This window comes from Balaenoptera physalus (assembly GCF_965194825.1).
Source record: "Balaenoptera physalus genome assembly, chromosome: 1".
Classification (NCBI taxonomy): Eukaryota; Metazoa; Chordata; class Mammalia; order Artiodactyla; family Balaenopteridae; genus Balaenoptera; species Balaenoptera physalus.
In genome coordinates this window covers 150261604-150282909 of record NC_138882.1, presented here as the reverse complement: position 1 = coordinate 150282909, position 21306 = coordinate 150261604, and the positions used below count along the sequence as shown (strand labels likewise).

At 46.0% G+C, this 21306-nt stretch overlaps 1 protein-coding gene, 1 long non-coding RNA gene and 1 pseudogene across 3 annotated transcripts in view; 1 reads left to right on the top strand and 2 right to left on the bottom strand.

Annotated features, from left to right (window-relative positions):
• Window positions 1-8956, bottom strand: part of LOC309645758 — a 17924-nt gene extending 8968 nt beyond the window's left edge. The window contains exons 1-2 of the long non-coding RNA XR_014255039.1: window positions 8376-8956; window positions 4041-4144 (exon numbers count right to left, since the gene is read on the bottom strand). This is a non-coding gene — a long non-coding RNA (uncharacterized lncRNA). The remainder of the gene's footprint in view (window positions 1-4040; window positions 4145-8375) is intronic.
• CIMAP2 (ciliary microtubule associated protein 2) overlaps window positions 1-21306 on the top strand; it is a 26318-nt gene extending 5012 nt beyond the window's left edge. Inside the window, 8 exon segments of the mRNA XM_082431276.1 lie at window positions 1689-1826; window positions 1965-2108; window positions 3759-3920; window positions 4996-5060; window positions 5062-5116; window positions 8841-8894; window positions 8896-8975; window positions 18192-21306. Of these exon segments, the coding sequence (XP_082287402.1) occupies window positions 1689-1826; window positions 1965-2108; window positions 3759-3920; window positions 4996-5060; window positions 5062-5116; window positions 8841-8894; window positions 8896-8975; window positions 18192-18264 (771 nt within the window). The 3' untranslated portion in view covers window positions 18265-21306.
• Window positions 6920-8382, bottom strand: LOC309645443 (charged multivesicular body protein 4b pseudogene; annotated as a pseudogene). The gene has a single exon. The product of its transcript is annotated as a charged multivesicular body protein 4b pseudogene (transcript).

Here is a 21306-nt window from a genome sequence, read left to right as displayed (position 1 = left end):
TAACATTCTAGCTAAAGTCAGGGGTGTTCACATCAGCCCAGGTGCGTTACTGCACCTCTGAACCTGAAGGTTTGAAGGGAGAGATGAGGCTTTGCCGACAGAGTGCCGGCACTGGGCTCCTCCTGGTCTGTGAGCTCCGGGATGAGCAGCTCCCACCCCTTTGTTATAACCCTCACTTCTGAGGTCTCCCTAGACACCGTGGTGCTTATTTCTCTCCCGCCTCTGGTGCCTGCACAGTGCCTGGGAAACAGTAGAAGCTCAGAAAGATCATGCATGGATTTTGAAGTTAGAACCCTTGTGCTGCCCCTTTCTGGAGGTGGAACCTTGGACACAAGGTTTGCTTCTCTGAGACTCAGTTTCCCCATCTATTGACTGCAGGTGGCACTGATTTGATCTCATCAGGATGTCTCTAGGACCAAGATATTAAGGCTAGTAAAGCAGCTAGCACATGATGTTGAGACCCACCTTCCTACTTTGGGGTTTTTCTCCTGAACGTACCTGGAAACCTTGGGCCCTGAAAGGAGGCAATGTGCATTCTGGTTCCTCTGAGGGTGAACGAATCTGATGCCTGCCACGGCCTGACTACCCACCCTCTCTGCCAGGCCTGGTTCTGGGCTGCTTCCAGGGAGGTTCCAGGGACTGGAGGTAGGCAGGGCTGAGCCATCTGTGGAGTGGCAGCGATCCCGTGTGGCTAAAAGGTGCAAAGCAGCAGAAAACATCCTGCCGGGTCTTGACCCAACGATGGCTACCCACCCACCCACCTATACTGCCGGGTGGCTCTTCTCATTCCACCTACAGAGGCCATATTTCCGACCCTGGCAGTCGAGGCTCCAGATGCTCATTCCAGCCACCATTCTCAACCTCTCCTACCCCGCCCCACCAAGGCAGCCACCCCACCCTGACTTATTAGGTGTTGGCACCCACTATGGGCTGGGCATGTGCAGGAGGCTTTATAGACGTTATTTCGTATCATCCTCATTACCTTGGAAGAAAGTTCTACTATCCCTGTCCTTGAAATGTGGACCATGAGGCTAAGATGGATTAAGTGGCATGCCCACCGTCACTCAGCTGGGAAGCAGTGGAGTCAGGATTCGAACCCAGGACTCCAGATCCCTCCAGGTCACAGCACTGTTCACGGCACAGTGGGAAACCCATTCATGTAAACGTAGGGCTGTAACACAGGGGTGTAATGGTTGGGACTTCTGAGACCACCAAAGCAAGCCGCTGTCTGGGGTGATCAGGGAAGGAAGGCTTCATTCCCAGGAGAGATGACATTCGAGCTGGCTTTGCAGGATTAGAAGAATTTTCCAAGGCCAAGAAGGCAGGAAGGGCATTTTGGGTGGCAGTAATGGCACAAGCAAGCAAAGGTAAGGAGGTTGCCAGAATGGCATAGGTTTGGGGACCAGCAAGGACCTCACTTTGGCTGAAGTGTCAGATGTAGGAAGGGAACAGTGAGGGATAGGTTGGACAGACCAATGGGGCCCCAGTGAAGAGTCTGAACTTGGAACTGAAGGTCTGAGCAGTGGCAGAGGCTCACAGGCCCACAGTGCTGTGTGTTTTGGGGGGCAGCTAACACACAGGGGCTCTGAAAATCCCATTACCCTCTGGGGGACATCTCTTCCTCAGGTGCACTCTGCTGCGCACAGGGTGGCACTAATGGCCTTTATGTCCCTCCCTCTCGCCCCCAGAACTACTATCCAGGCCCTGGAAATTATGGGGAGAAGGGCAACCCATGCACGAAGCTGGAGGAGAGTGCCTGGAACTGGTCCCATTCCAAGGGCCTCATGTGCAGGATGACCAACAAGCCGCCCCCCTTGGCTCGTCAGGTATCCCCCTACCCTGGCCAGGCCTCGCCCACCTTCCTGTGCAGACCTGGCGGTGGGGGGACTCCAGGGCAGATGGGGAAACCGAGGCCCCGAGGGGGTGATGGACCTGCAGGGATTGTCCTCTGTGCTCTGTTCCAGGGGAGCAGTCTGGCACTGGGCACCTACACCTTCAAAAGTGGCATCAAGGCGTACCTGGCACGATCCACGGGCACCCGCGGCCTTTATGACACTTTCTCTGGTGACCGAAGCAAGCCCCAGCCTTATGGACATTACTCTGTGCAGGTGTGTACCCAGGCGGGCTCTGCCTTCCCTGGCAGGAAAACAGGCCTCACCTATCCACAGCACCCTGTGTGCCAGGCTCTGCGCAGGACTCTTTCCATAGCCTGCTCACTCCTCCCTCCCAGCTAGGGCAGGGTAAAGCGCCCTGTGTTAGAGGAGGAGACAGGCTAGCCACGAAGTTGGTAGGGGCAGAGCTGGGATTGAACCCCACGGCATCTGTCTGGCTTCACCTCCAGTCCCCTCTCCTCTGTACCAGCACGAATTGCCGGGGAGGTGCAGGGGGCCACAGTGCCAGGCCTGGACGGGAGACAGGCTGCCAGGCCTGCAGGGACCTGGATGGTGTAGGCCTGGGTGTCCTGCTGTTTTGGAAACACTTCCCAGCCATCTCAGACCCAGCTAAGCTGACTGGGTTAGTGGCAGAGAACTGGAGGGCTGCGAGGGGAAGCTGAGGTAGAATTTTAGCTTGATGCCCCCCTTTCCTGCACCAGTCAAATTCCTGTTGTGTGATCCCTAGCACCCTGGGCTTTGCTTTCATAGTAATTGGACTTAAGTATTTGTCTAACTGTTTATTTTGTCTCTACTGTGCCTTCACTCATGTGTGCCTTGGGCCAGGTAATCATCTAGGTGCAGGGGAACCTGCCCCAGTGGTGCTTACTTTCTAGTAAGTGCTTACTTTCTAGTGCAGAAAGAAACACAATCGCAAGTGAAAACAATATAGAATGTTAGCAGGGAGTGGGTGCTGTGGTAAAGGCATCAGGAGCGCTAGGAAGCAGGGGTGGTGAAATGTTGAAATACTTTGGGACCAGCTGGTAAATAGCCACTGAATGAGCCCTGCAACCTGGCTCCTCCCCGGGGCTTCCCAGGCCTCCCCATGACCAGCTACTAAGGTGTCCTGCCAGCACAGCAGGGACCTCGGACGCTCTGTAGGCCCTAGAGCCAGTGCCCAGGCCACAGGATATTATTTTGTGTTATCTAAAAAATAGACATTTTAAAGAGAAGTTTTAGGTTCACAGCAAAATTGAGCAGAAAGTACAGGGTTCTCATGTTCCCTCTGTCCCCCCTACATGCCCAGGCCCCCACTATCAGTAATCAGCACCAGAGGGGAACATTTCTTACAATCAGTGCATCTACATTGACACATTATTATCACCCAAAGTCCATGGTTTACATTAGGGTTCACTCTTGGTGTTGTACATTCAATGGGTTTGGACAAATATATAATAACATGTATCCACCGTTCTAGTATCATAGAGAGTAGTTTTGCTGCCCTAAGGATCCTGAGTGTTCCCCCGTCACACCGGTTTTTAAATATTTGGACTATCGCTTCTGCTTAGAACAGTGCCTGACTCAGTAAATGTCCACGAAACAAGTGAAAGAAAGAAGAAGTGGATGAAGGCAAGCTGGGCTGCAGGGCACCGCATGGAGGAGGGGCTGTTAGAGACCCCATCAGACTGACCCCACCCATGGCTGGGGGGCTTCGTCTCTGTCGCCCAGGTCGGGGTGGACTGGCCTGGCCATGGGACAGTGGCAGGCATGGGGGAGAGTGATGCCTCATTGGACCACTGCTTGTCTCTGATTGTGGTAAGGGTCCAGAATCGCAGCTCTTGCTTTTCCTGACATAACAGATATTCTTTTTCCTCCTCTGTTTCTCAGAAAAAAAAGGCTCAGGGAACTGATGAATTTCAAGAGCTTCTGGAAGAACTTGACTCACATCACAATAAGAAGCGTGGTGTTTTTTCAAAAGTTCCCCGCAACCCGGAAACCCCTCCAGAAAGAGTTTATTGGGCCACCCTTAGCCAGTGTCCCCCAAAACTAGTCAGTGTCCCCCTGTGGCCTTCCTTCCTTCTCCTCTTGGAAGGGGGCTTTCCTGCGGGGGCAGGGTGGGGTGGAGGCGGCTATTTCAGCCAAAGGCTCACCCTTGGGTACCAGACTCACCTGGTTCCCAATCCTGGTCTTGTACTTGCTAGTCACATTGGATCAGTGTCTGTCACTCTCTGAGCCTTGGTTTACATGCTTGTCCCGTGAGCGTGACCAGGTGGCTGTGAGAATTCAATGAGGTTAGTACTAGAGCCTATAGCGTGGAGCCTGGCACCCGGGAAGTGCCCAGTGGGCATTGATCTCTGCCCCTCCCTCCCCTGCAGAGAGGATGAGGGGAAAACTGGAGCGGGACCAAGTGTGAATAAGGGGTCTGCCCGACAGAGGGCCGCACACCTGTTCTGTTTAGGGGAGTGGTGGGCTCCTTTCTGGGGGCTCGGCAGCCAGTGGTCTGAGTAGGCTCTGGACATTAGTCGACCCCCAAGCAGGTTCTGCCCCACAGGGAGGGAATTAATAAGGGCTTGGTAAGGTGGGCATGTCCAGAGGAATGAAAAAGGGTACCAACATTTCCTGAATACCTGCTCTGGGGCGGGCACCTTTCAGCCCCCTGGAGGGGGGGATTGTCTTTTGCATTTCATGAAAGGAAACCGAGGCCCAGAGATGGGAAGGGATTTGCCCAGCCTCCCAGCAAGGGCGAGAAGGAGCCAAGATTGGAGCCCGGCTCATTTAGCTGCAAAGTCCGAGTGGCTTCTGCTCCCCAGACTGGGGTCTGGAGCACCTCTCTGGACCCTGCCAGATCGGGAGGGCCCTTGGGAACCTGGAAAGAGGTTTCAGGATGATGGGTGGGCATAGAGTGGGTGGCAGGGGTCATGAGAGTCCCGCAGGGCCCCTTCACCCCCAGAGAATGGGCTCCTGGTAAGTTGGGAGGTGGCCAGGTACCTCTCACCGTCCTTGGCTCAAGTCTCAGGGCTGCCAGGGGGGTGAGGTCAGCTGCCCGGAGCCCTCATCAGGCCTGGCCCCAGGCTGACCACCGCCAGACCTCACCAAGCTTTCAGCCTTTGTTCCTCACCTCTAGGCCACATCTGGTCCCGGTACGTGGCTTCCTCCAGAGAAGGAATGCAAACACATCAACCAACCACCTGCTGTCTTCCAAGTGGATAGGCATAAAGGCCTCCCAGGTGATTCTGGGAACCTGGGTGGGTGGGTCTGGGTAGGGGATACACAGTGAGAAGCAGGGAACCCTCTCCTGACTCTACAGGCAGCCCCAAGTTCTCCTTCCCCCCGGGAACTGATGCTCTGAGGGAGCCAATCCCACCTCTTTTTTTTCTACCAGGGACTAACACCCACTCCCACTGTCTCATTTCTCTAAGGCAGTGGTTTTTCAAACTTGAGCGGGCATTAGCCTCACCTGGAGGGCTTGCCCCACGCCAGAGCTTCTGATTCAGTAAGCCTGGAGTGGGGCCTGGGAACTTGCATTCCTAATGAGTTCTCAGGTGATGCTGATACTGCTGTTCCAGGGGCAAGTTTGAGAACCGCTATGCTAATGGACATCACCCAGAGCCATCCCACTCTCTTATTTTCCAGGGAAATGCTCCCTCCATTCTCTTCATATTTGTCTTGAGGCCTCAGGGGCAGCTCAGGGAGTTGGCCCATTTCTCATCTCTGGTTGAGCGAAGACCCTCTCCTCCCCCTCCCCTCTCCTCCCCCTCCCCCTCCCCAGAGGCAGCCATCCCCCATATATGATGTAATCTTCGGTTTGTTGGTGTTCTTGTAAGACAGCTAAGCTCTTGCCTTCGTGTGCCTGCCTTCTTCATTCACCAGATGGCATTGGGCATCAGCCTCATTCCATTTCTCATTCCTGTCCTTCATTTTTTAAGCCCACCTTTTACTGGGGTCTAATAACCATACAGAAAGGAGCATGAGTCCTAAGTGAAGAGCTCCATGAATTGTCACAAAATGGACCCACCATGTAACCACCCCCAAGAGGGTTGAAGGGCACGTTTCCAGCACCCCAGGGCCACGCCCCCAACCTCCCTCCCCATCAGGTGGTTCCTCTCCTGACTTCCAGTAGTGCAGGTTAGTTTTGCCTGGTTTTGAACAGCTGTTTTTTTTTTTTTAAATTAATTGAGATATTTAATAGACAGTGCAAACTATAGTTCCATCTGATTATGAATGTATGAGTTGTCTATCAGTTATCGCAAAGAGCAACAAGGACCTTAGAGCTACGTTAGAAAAATATATAGCTGGGATTTAACTCTAACAATCTCACACGCTCTCAAGAGAACACCATCTGTTTCAAATCAGTGTCACAAACTCCAAAAAGACCAGGGGAGTGGGAGTGAGGAGTGGGCCAGAGTGGGAAACACAGGGGCCAGTACACAGGCGATGGACAGAAATACAGCTCTCGAGGAAACCAAAATCAGATGCATTATTACAGCTAAGGACAAGGAAAAGCTTATGGCTTTTTTTTTTTTTTTTAAACATCTTTATTGAAGTATAATTGCCTTACAATGGTGTGTTAGCTTCTGCTTTATAACAAAGTGAATCAGTTATACATATACAATATGTTCCCATTTCTCTTCCCTCTTGCATCTCCCTCCCTCCCACCCTCCCCATCCCACCCCTCTAGGTGGTCACAAAGCACCGAGCTGATCTCCCTGTGCTATGCGGCTGCTTCCCACTAGTTATCTGTTTTACATTTGGTAGTGTATATATGTCCATGACACTCTCTTACCCTGTCACATCTCACCCCACCCCCTCCCCCTTTTAAAAGCTTATGGCTTTTAAAAAACAACTCCTGCCAGTACCGTACAAGTCTTACAAAGAGATGTGTGACAAGTCAGCTGACTTAAAAGGACAGAGGCTACATTTTCAGATCATTTCAACTGCAAACGGTCGACCCTATCCATTGAGGTTCAGCAGTGGAGTTAGCGTAGTCCAGAAGCTCAATGTTGGATTTGCAAATACAGTTTATTCTACAGAAATTCAACATTATAAAGAGCAGGCACCTCCCCCGCCCCTTGCCTGTCCTGCTGGGTGCAGACCACGCTATGCAGAGTGAGCAGTGATGCTGCCCTACTGCTTTGGAGGAAGATTCGAGAGTGATGGAATCTGCCTTCCCTGCACACGCACGTGCCTGCCCGCTGTGCAGGCCATCAGACTGGGCCCAGCCCGCGCTGGACCAGTTAAGTGGATCCAGCCCAGGTCTCCAATTCCTTCATGTCGTCGTCTTCCTCTTCCTTCTTCTTGGTGGGTTTTGATAGTAGAGATACAGAGGGAACATTTGGTAGAGGGACTGTTTCCGGTCCACTGATTTCCACCATATTGTCTAGTTCCTCCTGTTCTAGTTCTTCTAATTCTGCCATGAGCTCATCCTCGTCAAACTCTTCTCCAAACCCTACAGATTTTGAAATAGCTGTTGAAGTTTCTTCTGCAAGTTCCTGCTGGTCAGCAATGTCCTGCATTAACTCATCAGCTTTATCGACGTCCATGTTGTCGTGGGCAGCCTTCATGGCCTTGGTGGCATAGCCCACGTTCTTGAGCACCTCGGTGTTGGTATTGGCATTCTCCAGGGCCTCTCACTGGAACTCGATGGTTGACAGTGTGCCGTTGATCTGTACCAACTGCTTTCCATACCTCTTCTTGCGCTTCAGTGCCTGGAGGGCAGCGCGCTTGATTTTGGTGTCGTGCTTCTTGGCGGCCGTCAGCTCCTGCTCTATCTTCTTCTCCAGGAATTCTTGCTTCTTACTTAGCATCTCCTCTGTGTTCCAAAGCCTCTGGATGGCCTCCCAGGGGGGTCGGGCCGCCCTTGCTGGCTTTACCCCCTCCAGCCCCGAACAGCTTCCCGAACACCGACACTGCTGCTGCTGGACGTGCCAGCCTGCGCTGCCCACTCCCCGCCCTGCCACTCCCTGCCGCCGCAGGCCTCCTGAACAGCTGTGTATTTTTAAGCTGTGACTTTCTCCTGGTTTCCCTGGGGACATCTTGCTTGGAGCCTGCCTTCCTACTAAGCTCCCCCTGCCCCATCCCGCAGGCCCACACCCCAGCTCTCCCTCTTCCACTCCACCTCCTTGTCTCCCGAGCGATGTCTTGGCCCCCAGTGTGCCCACACCCCCTGCCCTGCTCGGTTCTTGTGAGGTCCAGACGGTCAGGTCCCCACATTCTTCCTTTTCTCACCACCAGCCTGCACCTCCTCCAGGGGAGAGGGTCTTCGCTTGGGGACCCAGTCTGACCTTGGGACAGATTCTGTACAAATGGCAGGTTCCCGTCCTGCCATTCTCCTGCCCTCACTAGTCACCCTGGACAGACTACATCTCCTCTCTGAACCTCTCCACTGGCGCTTCTTGTACCTATAACCCAGGTTTCTGGGTGGGATGGTGTATTAATTTCCTAAAGCTGCCATAACAAAGTATCACAGACTAGATGGCTTAAAACAACAGAAATTTATCCTCTCACAGTTCTGGGAGCCAGAAGTCTGAAATCCAGGTATGGACAAAACCGCATTTCCTCTGAAGCCTGTAGGGGAGGACCCTTCCTGGCCTCTTTCTAGCTGCTGGTGGTGGCTGGCAATCTTTGGAACTCCTTGGCTTGTAAGTGCATCACTCCAGCCTCTGCCTCCATGTTGTATGGCCATCTTCCCCCTGTATGTCTCTGCTTATGAGGACACTAGTCACATTGGATTAAGGACCCACCCTACTCCGGTATGAGCTCATCGTAACTGATTACATCTGCAGCTATTTCCAAATAAACTCACAGTCTGAGGTCCTGGGGATTAGGACTTGCACCTCTCTTTGGGGAACACGATTCCTTGTGTAACAGATGGAGTAAGGAGGAGCCTAGAGGGAGGGGAGGAGGCCTGAGATCAAGTTTCCAAGCCAGGCATCCAGCTTGCTAATGTCCTGCCTCTTCTCCCTGGTGCAGAACCCCGTGGGTTTGGGTCGCTACCTCAACACCCAGCTGATGGAGACAAAGGACCATAAGGCAGCGATACCGGTCCCTGTTCATGGGTGGATCCAAGCGCTACCTCTCGGACCCGGCCCGGGACAGGCTCATGCAGTGAGTGCCGCTGGAGCTCCAGCAGAGGGGCAAGGGCACAGAGGGGCTTACTCTGGGGTGGGCTGGGGGCTCCAGCATCTTGTGCTTGGTTCCCATGGGAGCACAGCTGCCACCCCTAGTGCCAGCCAAACAGCTGTGGCAGTGCAAAGAGTTCAGATCCTGGCTCTGACGCTTACTGGCTGGGTGAGGTGGGGCACATCGCTTAACCTCTCTGAGCCTCACTTCCCTCAGCTGTCAACGAGCGGGGGACTGTGGAGACCCAAATGGAATATTCTGTCTAAAGTTGGTGGTAAGGAGAAAAGGAACTCCATCGAGGCTAACTCCTCCACCCACAACCCACACAGTCTAGGATTGCCTTGCATGGCGTCACCACATGGGATCTGTTTCTTGGTGTTGAAAACGGGGTTGGTAAAACTCACCTCAGGAAGTTGTTGTGAAGCCTAAAGAAAAAAGTGCATGGAATACTGTGGCTAACTGTAAAACAGCTTGCAAATGTTAGCTGCCGCCATGTCTTATTGACCTAAGATACCATCAATTGCCGTATAATCTCAGCTTCAGAAATGTTAAAATATGAATAAACATGCACTTTAGAATTGGAAATTCTGTCATTCTGTCATCAGAAATTCTGGTGAGAGCATGAGGTCCAGATCTAAATATTTAAAACCAGCTTTTAAATATTTTTATCAAAGTAGACCTGTGTCTTCTTTCTTGATTGACCCTCTTGTTTTGGTGGATTCCTTAGAAAGGGTAATGGGAGGTGACATTTTTGATAGACTGCATGCCTGAAAAAGATTCTTCTTCCTCTCTGCACAGCTGATCAATAGTTTGGCTGGAAATAAAATATTAGTTGGAAATAATTTTCCCTGGGAATTTTGAAGGCTTTGCTCCATTGCCTTCGACTTTTAAGCATGGTTGTTAAGAATTTCGATGCCATCTTGGTTTCCTGTCCTTTGTATGCAACTTGCACCTTCCTCTCTGGAAGCTTTTAGAATCTTCTCTCTGTCCCTTGTGTACTGAAATTTCTTGACGATGGGTCTACTGTGAGGCTATTTTCATCCACTGCTTTGGGTACTTAATGGGTTCCTTCCTTATGGAAACTCAGGACCTTCTATTCTGGGAAAATTTTTTGTGTTTTTGTCTTTAGTGATTCCCTCCCTTCTGTGTTCTCTCTATTTTTTAGATGAATGGTAGACATTCTGGTTTGATGCTCTAGTTTTCTTATCTCTTTTCCCTTATTTCTTTAAAAAAATTTTTTGGCTGCGTTGGGTCTTCGTTGCTGCATGCGGGCTTTCTCTAGTTGTGGTGAGCAGGGGTTACTCTTCGTTGCAGTGCATGGACTTCTCATTGTGATGGCTTCTCTTGTTGCAGAGCACAGGCTCTAGGCACGCGGGCTTCAGTAGTTGTGGCTTGCAGGCTCTAGAGCGTGGGCTTCAGTAGTTGTGGCGTATGGGCTTAGTTGCTCCACGGCATGTGGGACCTTCCCAGACCAAGGATCAAACCCATGTCCCCTCCATTGGCAGGCAGATTCTTAACCACTGCGCCACCAGGGAAGTCCCGAGAGTTCATTTTAACACTGCAAAGTAAGGAAGCAAGTGCAATAAAGTGTGTAAATAGTTTCCTTTGATACTGCAACCACAACAAATAGAGAACTTAATTGAGAAAAAGAAAAAGATTCCATTCTTATGAGCTACACAATACAATGCATTGGGATAAACTTAATCAAGTATATTCAAGGCATAAATGAAGAAAAATATAAACCTTTACTAAAAGATGTTAAAGAAGGCCTGAATAACTAGAGCAAATACCATGTTCATGGATGGAAAAGCTCAATATTGGAAAAATAGTAATTCTCCCCATTGATGTACACATTTAGTGCCATTTTTAATCAAATTGTAAGGGGGTTGGAAGGGGGAATTGAATACATTTATTATAAACTTTGTCTGAAAGAGTAAATACATATGAATATTAAAAAATAGGAGACTAACAATCCCATTAAAAAATGCATTGCCACATGCATAGACAACACAGTATGGAGGACTAGGCCCCAGACTGTTGACCATGGTTACACCTGGGGGGTCTTTTGCATTCTACCTTGTTTTATTTCTGAAATGCTTGAATTTTTCAAAGTAAACATATATTATTTTTATAATTTGAAAAAAACAAATAAATAAAGGACAAGAACTCTTGAGGCAGACTACACAATTATGGGTTCTTGTGGACCCATCTCTAGCCAAGAGTCACCCTTTGTCTTCCAGACCTCAGTTTTCCCATCTGTAAAAGGGAAATACTTTATACCCTACAGGACATGGCCGGGCATAATTAAGGCTTATGAATGCTACTGAATGGAAGCCAACCATCAGGTGCCTGGGGGTGTCTGATGGTCAGGCTGGTGCATGATTCTCGCTGGGGCTCAGGTTCATTGATCATGAAGCCCCAACTCAATTGGGCTCTTGGGTCAGGAGGACTTTGCCACGAGGCACAGAAGGTAGGTCATAAGTTGGGAAGAAGGATTTCCTTATATGCTCTTTCATTGATTGATTCATTTGAAAGACCTGTTCTGTGCTTGGTTCTACCCTGAGTATTGCTGCGCTACTGACCATTTTCAGGTGACGAGAAATGTTCTCTCATTTGTTCACTGAGTTTTTTATTTCTGAGTTCATATTTTAATTTCTAAGAGTTATTTTTGTTTTCTGAATGTTCCTTTTAGTAACAACATGCTCATATTTCATGGATACAATGCTTTCTTATCCTTTGAAGATATTATTAAGACAAGTTTGCCTGACATAGTCTCCTTCTGTTTCAATTTTTTTTTTCATGTGTTTGTTTTGGTCTCAATCTTCCATATCAGAGATTTTCCTCAAATATCTGGTGATCCTTGACAGTGCACTCATGTCCAATTGAAAATCCTACTAGAGACTCTGGGGCACTTGTTGATCATTGGTTCACCATAGCATGACCAAGCTGAGTGTTTTCACTGGGGGAATTTCAGTGTCAGTGCTGTTAGATCTTTTTCTCTTGGCCTTGGCTGGAGAAAGCTCTTCTGAGAGATGTAAACCTGGCTGCCAGAACTTTACATGGGGGAGAAGAACTTAGAGGTCTCAGTATTTAGTGATCAAACTCCCATTTGATTCCCTGTTTTAAATAGGATACTCGTGACATCAACTCTGTCTGGTATCATCCTGTACAGAGACCCTCTCTGTCTCCAGAGAATAAATTCTACAATCTTCATTCATGAAGGGTATTCATCTGGCTGCAGAGAGTGGAGAGGGAAGTTGTTATTACACAGACATTCAATCCATATCCTTGTTTTGGTGCACTCCCAATTCCAGAGGTACCTAGTGCTGCCAATTCCTCTGTCTTTTGGAGTGAGGGAATTCTTAGCTTTAACTTCTTCTGTCTTAGGATTTAGCTTTCTTGGGTATGCTAACATAGTTACCATTCTTCCATCTGCTTTTCAACTTCCTAAATATTCCCTCTTACTGCTGCTGCTTCTATTCTTTCTGTTCTTGTGGGTGTATGATTTTAAATTTGTATCCCTTTACTCCTGTTTTAGTTAGATTTCAGGAGGGATGGAGGTTAATATATGCATTCAATCCACTAAAAGTGTGGTGAAATTTCTGAGTTTCAAAAGTAAAATAAAAATCTTGGAGATGTCAGATCTAAGAAGACAAATAACCTACAATCTAGATAAAAGACAATCAGACATATTTTGGACCTCTCTTCTGAAACATGAATGATAGAAAACACTGTTTATACAACAAGAAAAAGACTTGAGGCTAGAATTCTCTATAGCCAAACTATCATTCATGTGCAAATAGAGATGCACAAGAATTTGGGATGTATACCAAATGTATCTTTTCTGAAAATATTACTGGGGGATATACTCCAAGTGAAAAATGAATTAGCATAGGAGCTCAACAAAGGGGAAGACATAAAATGTAAGAATATATCTAGCTATGATTTACCAGATAAATGTGAACAACAGCAAAAAGTGGTAATACAAATACCAAGCAAAATAGAATTCAAGGCAAAAATATTAAATGGGACAAAGATGAGTATTTAATCATGGTAAACAAGGAAATCCATGAAGAAGTTATACAAACCATGAACCTTCACACACTCAAAATAACAGTGACAAACTCCCACAATCATAATGGGAATTCTTAATAGAGAGAATTTGACAGATAAGGACATGTAAATAATTATTTGGAGGATTTGAATAGGTGTGTTTTACCCCACATTATTTTCAGATATTCATGGAACATTTATAAAAGTTAATCTTCTAAGAAAATTTCATTTAAAATATCTAAATTAAAAACACCCTACATAGAAAATTTTAGGTTACTTTTTCTAAAAAGAGTACAATAAAACAAGACATTAACAATAAAAAGATAACCCTCAAAACCAAGTACTTGGAAACTAGTAAGTAGTCTTCTTAAAAGCTCTTGGGTCTAAGAGAAAATCTAGTTTGAAATTACAGTCCATTTAGAAATTAATTACAATAAAAACTCTATATCAAAAGCTATGTAATATTGTCAAAGCACCCATTAGAGGAAAATTCATAGCTTTAATAGCTTTTAATATTAAATATGAAAGATTGAAACCAACAGAAGCAATCATTCGATTCTAGAAGTTTAAAAAAATCAAAATAAATTTAAAACTAAGGCAGGAGTAAAGAATTAATAAGAACAAATCGAGTCTGGAAGGATGGAGGTGCTCTCACTGGGACCTCACAGCTCCTCCATGTTGATGTGCTATTGTCAATCCCTGCTACGGCTGTAGAGGGGGGGCCACAACCCAGTGTGGGTGTGGATGGAAAAGTGTAGGGTCCACAGACTGCGAGGCTGCTGTAGAAAGGCAAAGAGCGATTGTCAGGGCTGTCTTCCCATCTTATACGAGAGTGCCTGCAGAGGTAGGGGTGATGGAAATGGCTCAGAGGCCCGCAGCCAAACAGGCAGGGCGGGGACCAGGGCTCTGACTCAGATCCTGTACTTCAGCCTCTCCTCCTTGGCCAGGTTTGCAGAGGCCATGGGTGTGGAACACAACTTGGCCTTGAACAATTTGCTGTTGTCAGTCCAGACGAGGGAGGGCGTGTGTGGGAGAGTTGTAAAGTCTCCTTCTGGAATGTGTAGTGGCAGCTAATCTTTCTCACCTGTCGCTCCCAAGCCTCACCTGCTTCTTCCTGCCAAACCGCTGGTTCTGGGCTTCCAGCTAGGCAGCCTGGGATTTGACTCCTGTGTGGAAAAGGCAGCCTTTTGCTTTCCATTATTTAGAGCTATGCACATAGGAGGTGCTTCATAAATGTGGCTGATGGACCAATGGAGCAAGTTTTCCACCTGGTCACCTTTCTGGCGCTAACAGCCTGGTCTCTTTACTCCATCTGGCCACCCTCTGGCCGTGTGGACATGCTCACTTCGCACTCCAGCCAGGCCACGCTTTGGCCACACTGTGATCTATTCTTGAAACACTATTCTCCTAGTTTCTGTCTGGAAAATTCCTATTTATCCTCCACAACTCTGCTTAAATATGAAGCCTTCCCTGATTTTTACAGACAATGCCTCTTGTGCATTCCCAGTTTGGAGCACTTTCCCTTTATATTGCAATTATTTATTCACATGCCTGTGGTCGCTACTAGACAGAACTTCTCTATTCTCAAACTCCAGTGTCTAGCTGGCACGTGTAGAAGGAGCTCAATGCATATTTGTTAAAGGATGAGTCAGTGCACTAATTGATGAAATGGTCCAGAGTCTGGATAACTCCATGCAAGGAAACTTCCAGTTCGATCTGGCCGAAGCTTATTTTTCCTAAGTTTTTTCACGTGACATTTTTTTATGAAAAATTTAAACATACACCAAAATAGAAAGGATTTTACAGTGTATATGCATCACTTAGATTCTACCATTAATGTTTTATTCTTCTTGTTTTATGACATATCTTTCTGTCTGTTAATCTATTAATCGCCTATCTATTACCATCCTTCTACCCATCTATTAATTACCTTACAATCTGATAAATTTCAAAGTAAATGGCAGACATCAATACTTCCTCCTAAATACTTCAGTAGGCATACTAACTTTTTAGCATTTTAAACTAAAGTCACATTCCTTGTCCAGAAATCTGAAATTGAAATCATAAGTATCCATTTTTATAATAACAATAATAATAAATTCTTATATCACTAGAGTATATTTATAATATTCAAAATGATTTTATATGTATTTACTGTATACAATAACGTTAAAAGGTAGGAATTACTCTCAATGTTTTTCAGTTGAGACAACTGAAATTTGGAGAGAGAAAGGGATTTCCTAAAGCTGCTGCTAGGCAACTGCATTCATGCATGTAATCTTCAAAAATTAATTGAGAACTTGCTATGTGGCAGGCACATCTTGGGACATTGCAGAAGAGAACCAGACAGACAGCAGTTCTGTCCCAGAGTGGCTCCCACCTTTCTGGGGAAGGCATTCAACCCCCATTCTACAGTTACAGGGCAGTGTGAGAAGGATGAGGGCAGGAGGGGCCTGGTACTTTTCTATGTCCAGAACGCTCTCCCCACTCTTTTCCCCACAGCGTTCTGGAGGATGAGACCAGGAGAGGAGGCCCTTTGAACCCAGATAGCCTTTACCATGACCAGTCTTCCTGTCCTCGCCCCACCTGCTCACACCCGGTCACTCCCCTTTTACCTCCTGGGCCTCTGTGCATGCTGCTTTGGTGGGAGATTTGGAAGCTTGAACAGGAAAGGGGGACTCTTAGGAAGTTCAACACAGAGTCCCCCTTCCCCAGGGTTCCAAGCTGCGTTCTTTCCACAAGTGTTCACTTCTTTCAGGGAGGAGAAAAATTAGGACAAAGGAAAGCGCGTGAACAAAGGAAAGGAAGCAAAAAAGCTCGGGACCTGTCCGGAAAACCCTAGATGGTTCGATTTGGATGATGCATGGAGTGTGTAAAGGGGAATCTCAGAGAATAAGGCAGGTGGGATTGGCTAGGTCAGTCCTTAGAGGCCTTGATTGTGAAGCTAAGCTGCTCAGACTTTATCTGACCTGTGAGAAGCCACAGAAAGATTTTTGTAAAAGTTACATTTATAATAGTAAAACTTACAGCCAGGAAAATTCACCCTTCTTAGGTATATAGCTCTATGAGATTTTTTTTCCAGTTCTGTGAGTTTTGACAAATGTATATAGTCATGTAATTAATCACCCAAACAAGCAAGATAAAAGATATTACCATCACCCCTGAAAGTTTCCTTGTGCCATTTGTAGGCCCCAGCCCCTGGCAACTACTGATGTGATTACCAGCCCTATAGTTTTGCCTTTTCCAGAATGTCATATAAATGGAATCATGCCGTATGTAGAATTTTGTTTCTTTCATTTTGCATGGTGTTCTTGAGATTCATCCATACTGTTGCTTATATTAGCAGTTTCTTCCTTTCTAATGCTGACTTGTGTTCTCTTGAATGGATATACCACAGTTTATCCACTTTCAAGGAGAGGGACATTTGGGTTGTTTCCAGTCTGGGAAATTTTGAATAAATCTGCTATAAGCAGTCCCATATAGTTCTTCATGTAGACATATGCTTTCGTTCTTCTTTGGTAAATATCTAGAGTAGGATTTCTAGGTCACTTGATAAATGTATGTATAACTTCATAAGAAACTGCCAAACTATTTTCTGAAAAGGTTTTATTCCCACCAACAATGTATGTGGGATCTAATTGCTTTACATCCTTGTCAACATTTGGTATTATAAGGCTTTTTTTCCTTCCAAATTTAGCCGTCCTAATAGGGGTATTTCCTTGTGGTTTGAATTTGCATTTCTCTAATGACAAGATGTTGGGCATTTTTTCATGTACCTCCTCCATATCTCTTCTTTTGCACATTTTAAAATGTGGTTACTTGTTTTCTTCTATTAAGTGTTGAGAGTCCTTTATATATTCCAGGCATACATCCTTTATCAGACATGTATTGTGCAAATATTTTCTTCCAGACCCTCAAAAGGGTTTTAATGGGAAGTAACTCTTGTGGGTTTTTTTTGTTTTTTTCTAATTAATTAATTTTATTTATTTTTGGCTGCATTGGGTCTTCGTCTCTGTGCGAGCACTTTCTCTAGTTGCGGCAAGCGGGGGCCACTCTTCATCACGGTGCGCAGGCCTCTCAGTGTCGCGGCCTCTCTTGTTGCGGAGCACAAGCTCCAGACGCGCAGGCTCAGTAGTTGTGGCTCACGGGCCCAGTTGCTCCGTGGCATGTGAGATCCTCCCAGACCAGGGCTCGAACCCGTGTCCCCTGCATTGGCAGGCAGACTCTCAACCACTGCGCCACCAGGGAAGCCCCACTCTTGTGTTTTAAAGACGTACTCTGTGGCATTGTTGGGTGGGGGAGTGGGATGGGGCCGGATGGAGACAAGGAGGCCGACTTAGTATCAGGTGAGAGCTGAGGCTCTGAGCCAGGCCAGGGGCAGTGGGCTGGGGAGGACTGAAGAGCAGAAAGCACAGAGACCCACCGGATGATCATAAAGGCCTCTTTGACCCTGTGAACCCTCCCTCCTGCCTTCTTTCCTTTGACAGATATTTGTGGACACCACCTTTCAAGCACCTGAAACAGTCTAGGCATAGGAGAAATATCAATAAAGACATCAAAGTCCTGCCTTCATCAAGTTTAAGTCTTGGCGGGAAAGACAGACAATGAACAAACACATACATGTGTGCACCATAATGGCTGGTATATGCTGTTGGACACACAAAGCAAGGGGTTCTTATGAAATGCCACCTTCCAAATGACTTCTGAGATGAAACCAGAGAGAGTCCTCATGGGTTCCACTCTTAGGAAAGAATCCGAGCAATGGGAGGGACGCTAGACTGTGGTCAGGGGCTCTGGGCTGGAATTCTGGCCATCAGGGTGACCTCAGGCAAGTTCCCTCCTTTTTGTGACCCTCAGTCTCCCTCTTGGGATGATCTTTTACGTGCTAGGATTTTGTATTTGAAGTTCTTACAGACCGATTTGGGGGCTCTGATGAGCCAAAGTAGGTGAATAGCAGAGGAATTTCCTCCTTAGAACCAGGCTGTTTTGTTGGAAAAGCTCTAGAGGTCATCAATTTTGGCCTCTCAACCAACGTAGGATCCCCTAGGAAGCACCCTGTTCATCCCCTGTGGGTGCCCTTCCAGGGATGGGGGGCTCACTCTCTTCCAAGGGACCAGTTCCATTTTCTCTTTCTCCGTCTTTTTAAAGGGAAAGAATCACACCTTTTACTAAGGGGAAGTGCCCTCCAACTGTGGATTACAATTCAGATCCTATTCCTTAAAGCCGCACATGAAGGACAGCCTGCAGTGACCGGAGGACCCAAAGGCCTGAAGACAAATCTGGGGATGGGAGGGTAGGAGTGGGAATGGGGGTTCTTGGAGAAAGGACACATGGGAATGCCTGGGAGAGGGGAGAGGTGTGGTGGGATCACTTTTGCTGGAGATGTCTACCAGGAGGTCATGATGTCTGCTGGGCCAGATATCTTTTGATACGAGAGATCAATTATCCTGAGAATCAGCTAGTGATATGAACATGGGAGCCAGACACCAGATGGACTAAAGGGGTGGAATGTGGTTGACACTCTTGGAACCCCTTTTATTCTAAAGCCAAAGTCCTTGGATTCCTGATCAGTAAAACCCAAAGAGAGTTGGGAGAGTGGAGCATATATCCTAAGGTGGCTGTAGGCCCTCTCTGGGAATATTCCATCTCCATCCCAGGATGCTCCTGGAAGCTCAGCATGGCCAAATGCCATGAGAAGGCTGCTGACCTCCATGAATCATGCAGCCATTGGGAACAAACAGTTCCACTCCCAAAGTCAGAGCTCGTGGGCACGCCAGTCTAGCCCAGAGGTGGGTCTGTGCAGGTTGGTCACAATGTCCTGAGCTTCTGCCCTCACTGTTTTTGGACAGTGAGAGATTGGGTGGGATGGCAGGAGTGTGTTGTCTTTAGAAAAGAGGAGACAGACTCACAGCCTCAGCCACAAAACTCACATAATGATAAAAAATACTTCAAACAATCTTAAGAGCATGAGTGCCTTACAGAAATTACTTCTTCACTCATGTCAAAATGACTGTTTTGGGAGAAGTAAAACTGACTTTATTCACAGGCATGTTGTCTATTGAAAAAAAAATACTACTGAATCCTCAAAAAGGCTGATAAGCCAAACTAGGTGCAAGTAGGTCTAATAAGTCTGCAAGGTTTCAGGAAATAAGATCAATATACCCAAATCAACTATTGCTATACACTAGCAATGAACAACCAAAAATTGAAAATTGAAAATGCCATATATAATAGCATCAAAACTATCAAATACTTAGGTATAAATTTGACAAAAGAGGTATAAGATTTGTACACTGAAAACTATAAAATTTCTCTCTGCTGAGAGAAATTAAAGAAGACCTAAATAAAGGGAGAGATATACCACAATCATGGATCAAAAGACTCAATGTTTTTGAGATGTCAATTCCCTCAAATTCATCTATAGATTCAATACCAATCAAAATCCTAGTAATTTTTTTTTATTATTACTTTTTTTATACAGCAAGTTCTTATTAGTCATCAATTTTATACACATCATTGTATACATGTCAATCCCAATCACCCAATTCAGCACACAACCATCCCCACCCTCCCGGGGTTATCCCCCTTGGTGTCCATACATCTGTTCTCTACATCTGTGTCTCAACTTCTGCCCTGCAAACCGGTTCATCTGTACCATTTTTCTAGGTTCCACATACATGCATTAAGATATGATATTTGTTTTTCTCTTTCTGACTTACTTCACTCTGTATGACAGTCTCTAGATCCATCCACGTCTCAACAAATGACTCAATTTCATTCCTTTTTATGGCTGAGTAATATTCCATTGTATATATGTACCACATCTTCTTTATCCATTCATCTGTCGATGGGCATTTAGGTTGCTTCCATGACCTGGTTATTGTAAATAGTGCTGCAATGAACATTGGGGTGCATGTGTCTCTTTGAATTATAGTTTTCTCTGGGTATATACCCAGTAGTGGGATTACTGGATCATATGGTAATTCTATTTTTAGTTTTTTAAAGAACCTCCATACTGTTCTCCATAGTGGCTGTATCAATTTACATTCCCACCAACAGAGCAGGAGGGTTCCCTTTTCTCCAAACCCTCTCCAGCATTTGTTGTTTGTAGATTTTCTGATGATGCCCATTCTAACTGGTGTGAGGTGATACCTCATTGTAGTTTTGATTTGCATTTCTCTAATAATTAGTGATGTTGAGCATCTTTTCATGTGCTTCTTGGCCATCTGTATGTCTTCTTTGGAGAAATGTCTATTTATGTCTTCTGCCCATTTTTGGATTGGGTTGTTTGTTTCTTTAATATTGAGCTGCACGTGCTGTTTATATATTTTGCAGATTAATCCTTTGTCAATTGATTCATTTGCAGATATTTTCTCCCATTCTGAGGGTTGTCTTTTCGTCTTGTTTATGGTTTCCTTTGCTGTGCAAAAGCTTTTAAGTTTCATTAGGTCCCATTTGTTTATTTTTGTTTTTATTTCCATTACTCTAGGAGGTGGATCAAAAAAGATCTTGCTGTGATTTATGTCAAAGAGTGTTCTTCCTATGTTTTCCTCTAAGAGTTTTATAGTGTCCGGTCTTACATTTAGGTCTTTGATCCATTTTGAGTTTACTTTTGTGTATGGTGTTAGGGAGTGTTCTAATTTCATTCTTTTACATGTAGCTGTCCAGTTTTCCCAGCACCATTTATTTAAGAGACTGTCTCTTCTCCATTGTATATCTTTGCCTCCTTTGTCATAGATTAGTTGACCATAGGTGCGTGGGTTTATCTCTGGGCTTTCTATCTTGTTCCATTGATCTATGTTTCTGCTTTTGTGCCAGTACCATATTGTCTTGATTACTGTAGCTTTGTAGTATAGTCTGAAGTCAGGCAGTCTTATTCCTCCAGCTCCGTTTTTTTCCCTCAAGACTGCTTTGGCTATTCGGGGTCTTTTTTGTCTCCATACAAATTTTAAGATTTTTTGTTCTAGTTCTGTAAAAAATGCCATTGGTAATTTGATAGGGATTGCATTGAATCTGTAGATTGCTTTGGGTAGTATAGTCATTTCCACAATATTGATTCGTCTAATCCAAGAACATGGTATATCTCTCCAGATGTTGGTATCATCTTTAATTTCTTTCATCAGTGTCTTATAGTTTTCTGCATACAGGTCTTTTGTCTCCCTAGGTAGGTTTATTCCTAGGTGTTTTATTCTTTTTGTTGCAATGGTAAATGGGAGTGTTTCCTTCATTTCTCTTTCAGATTTTTCATCATTAGTGTATAGGA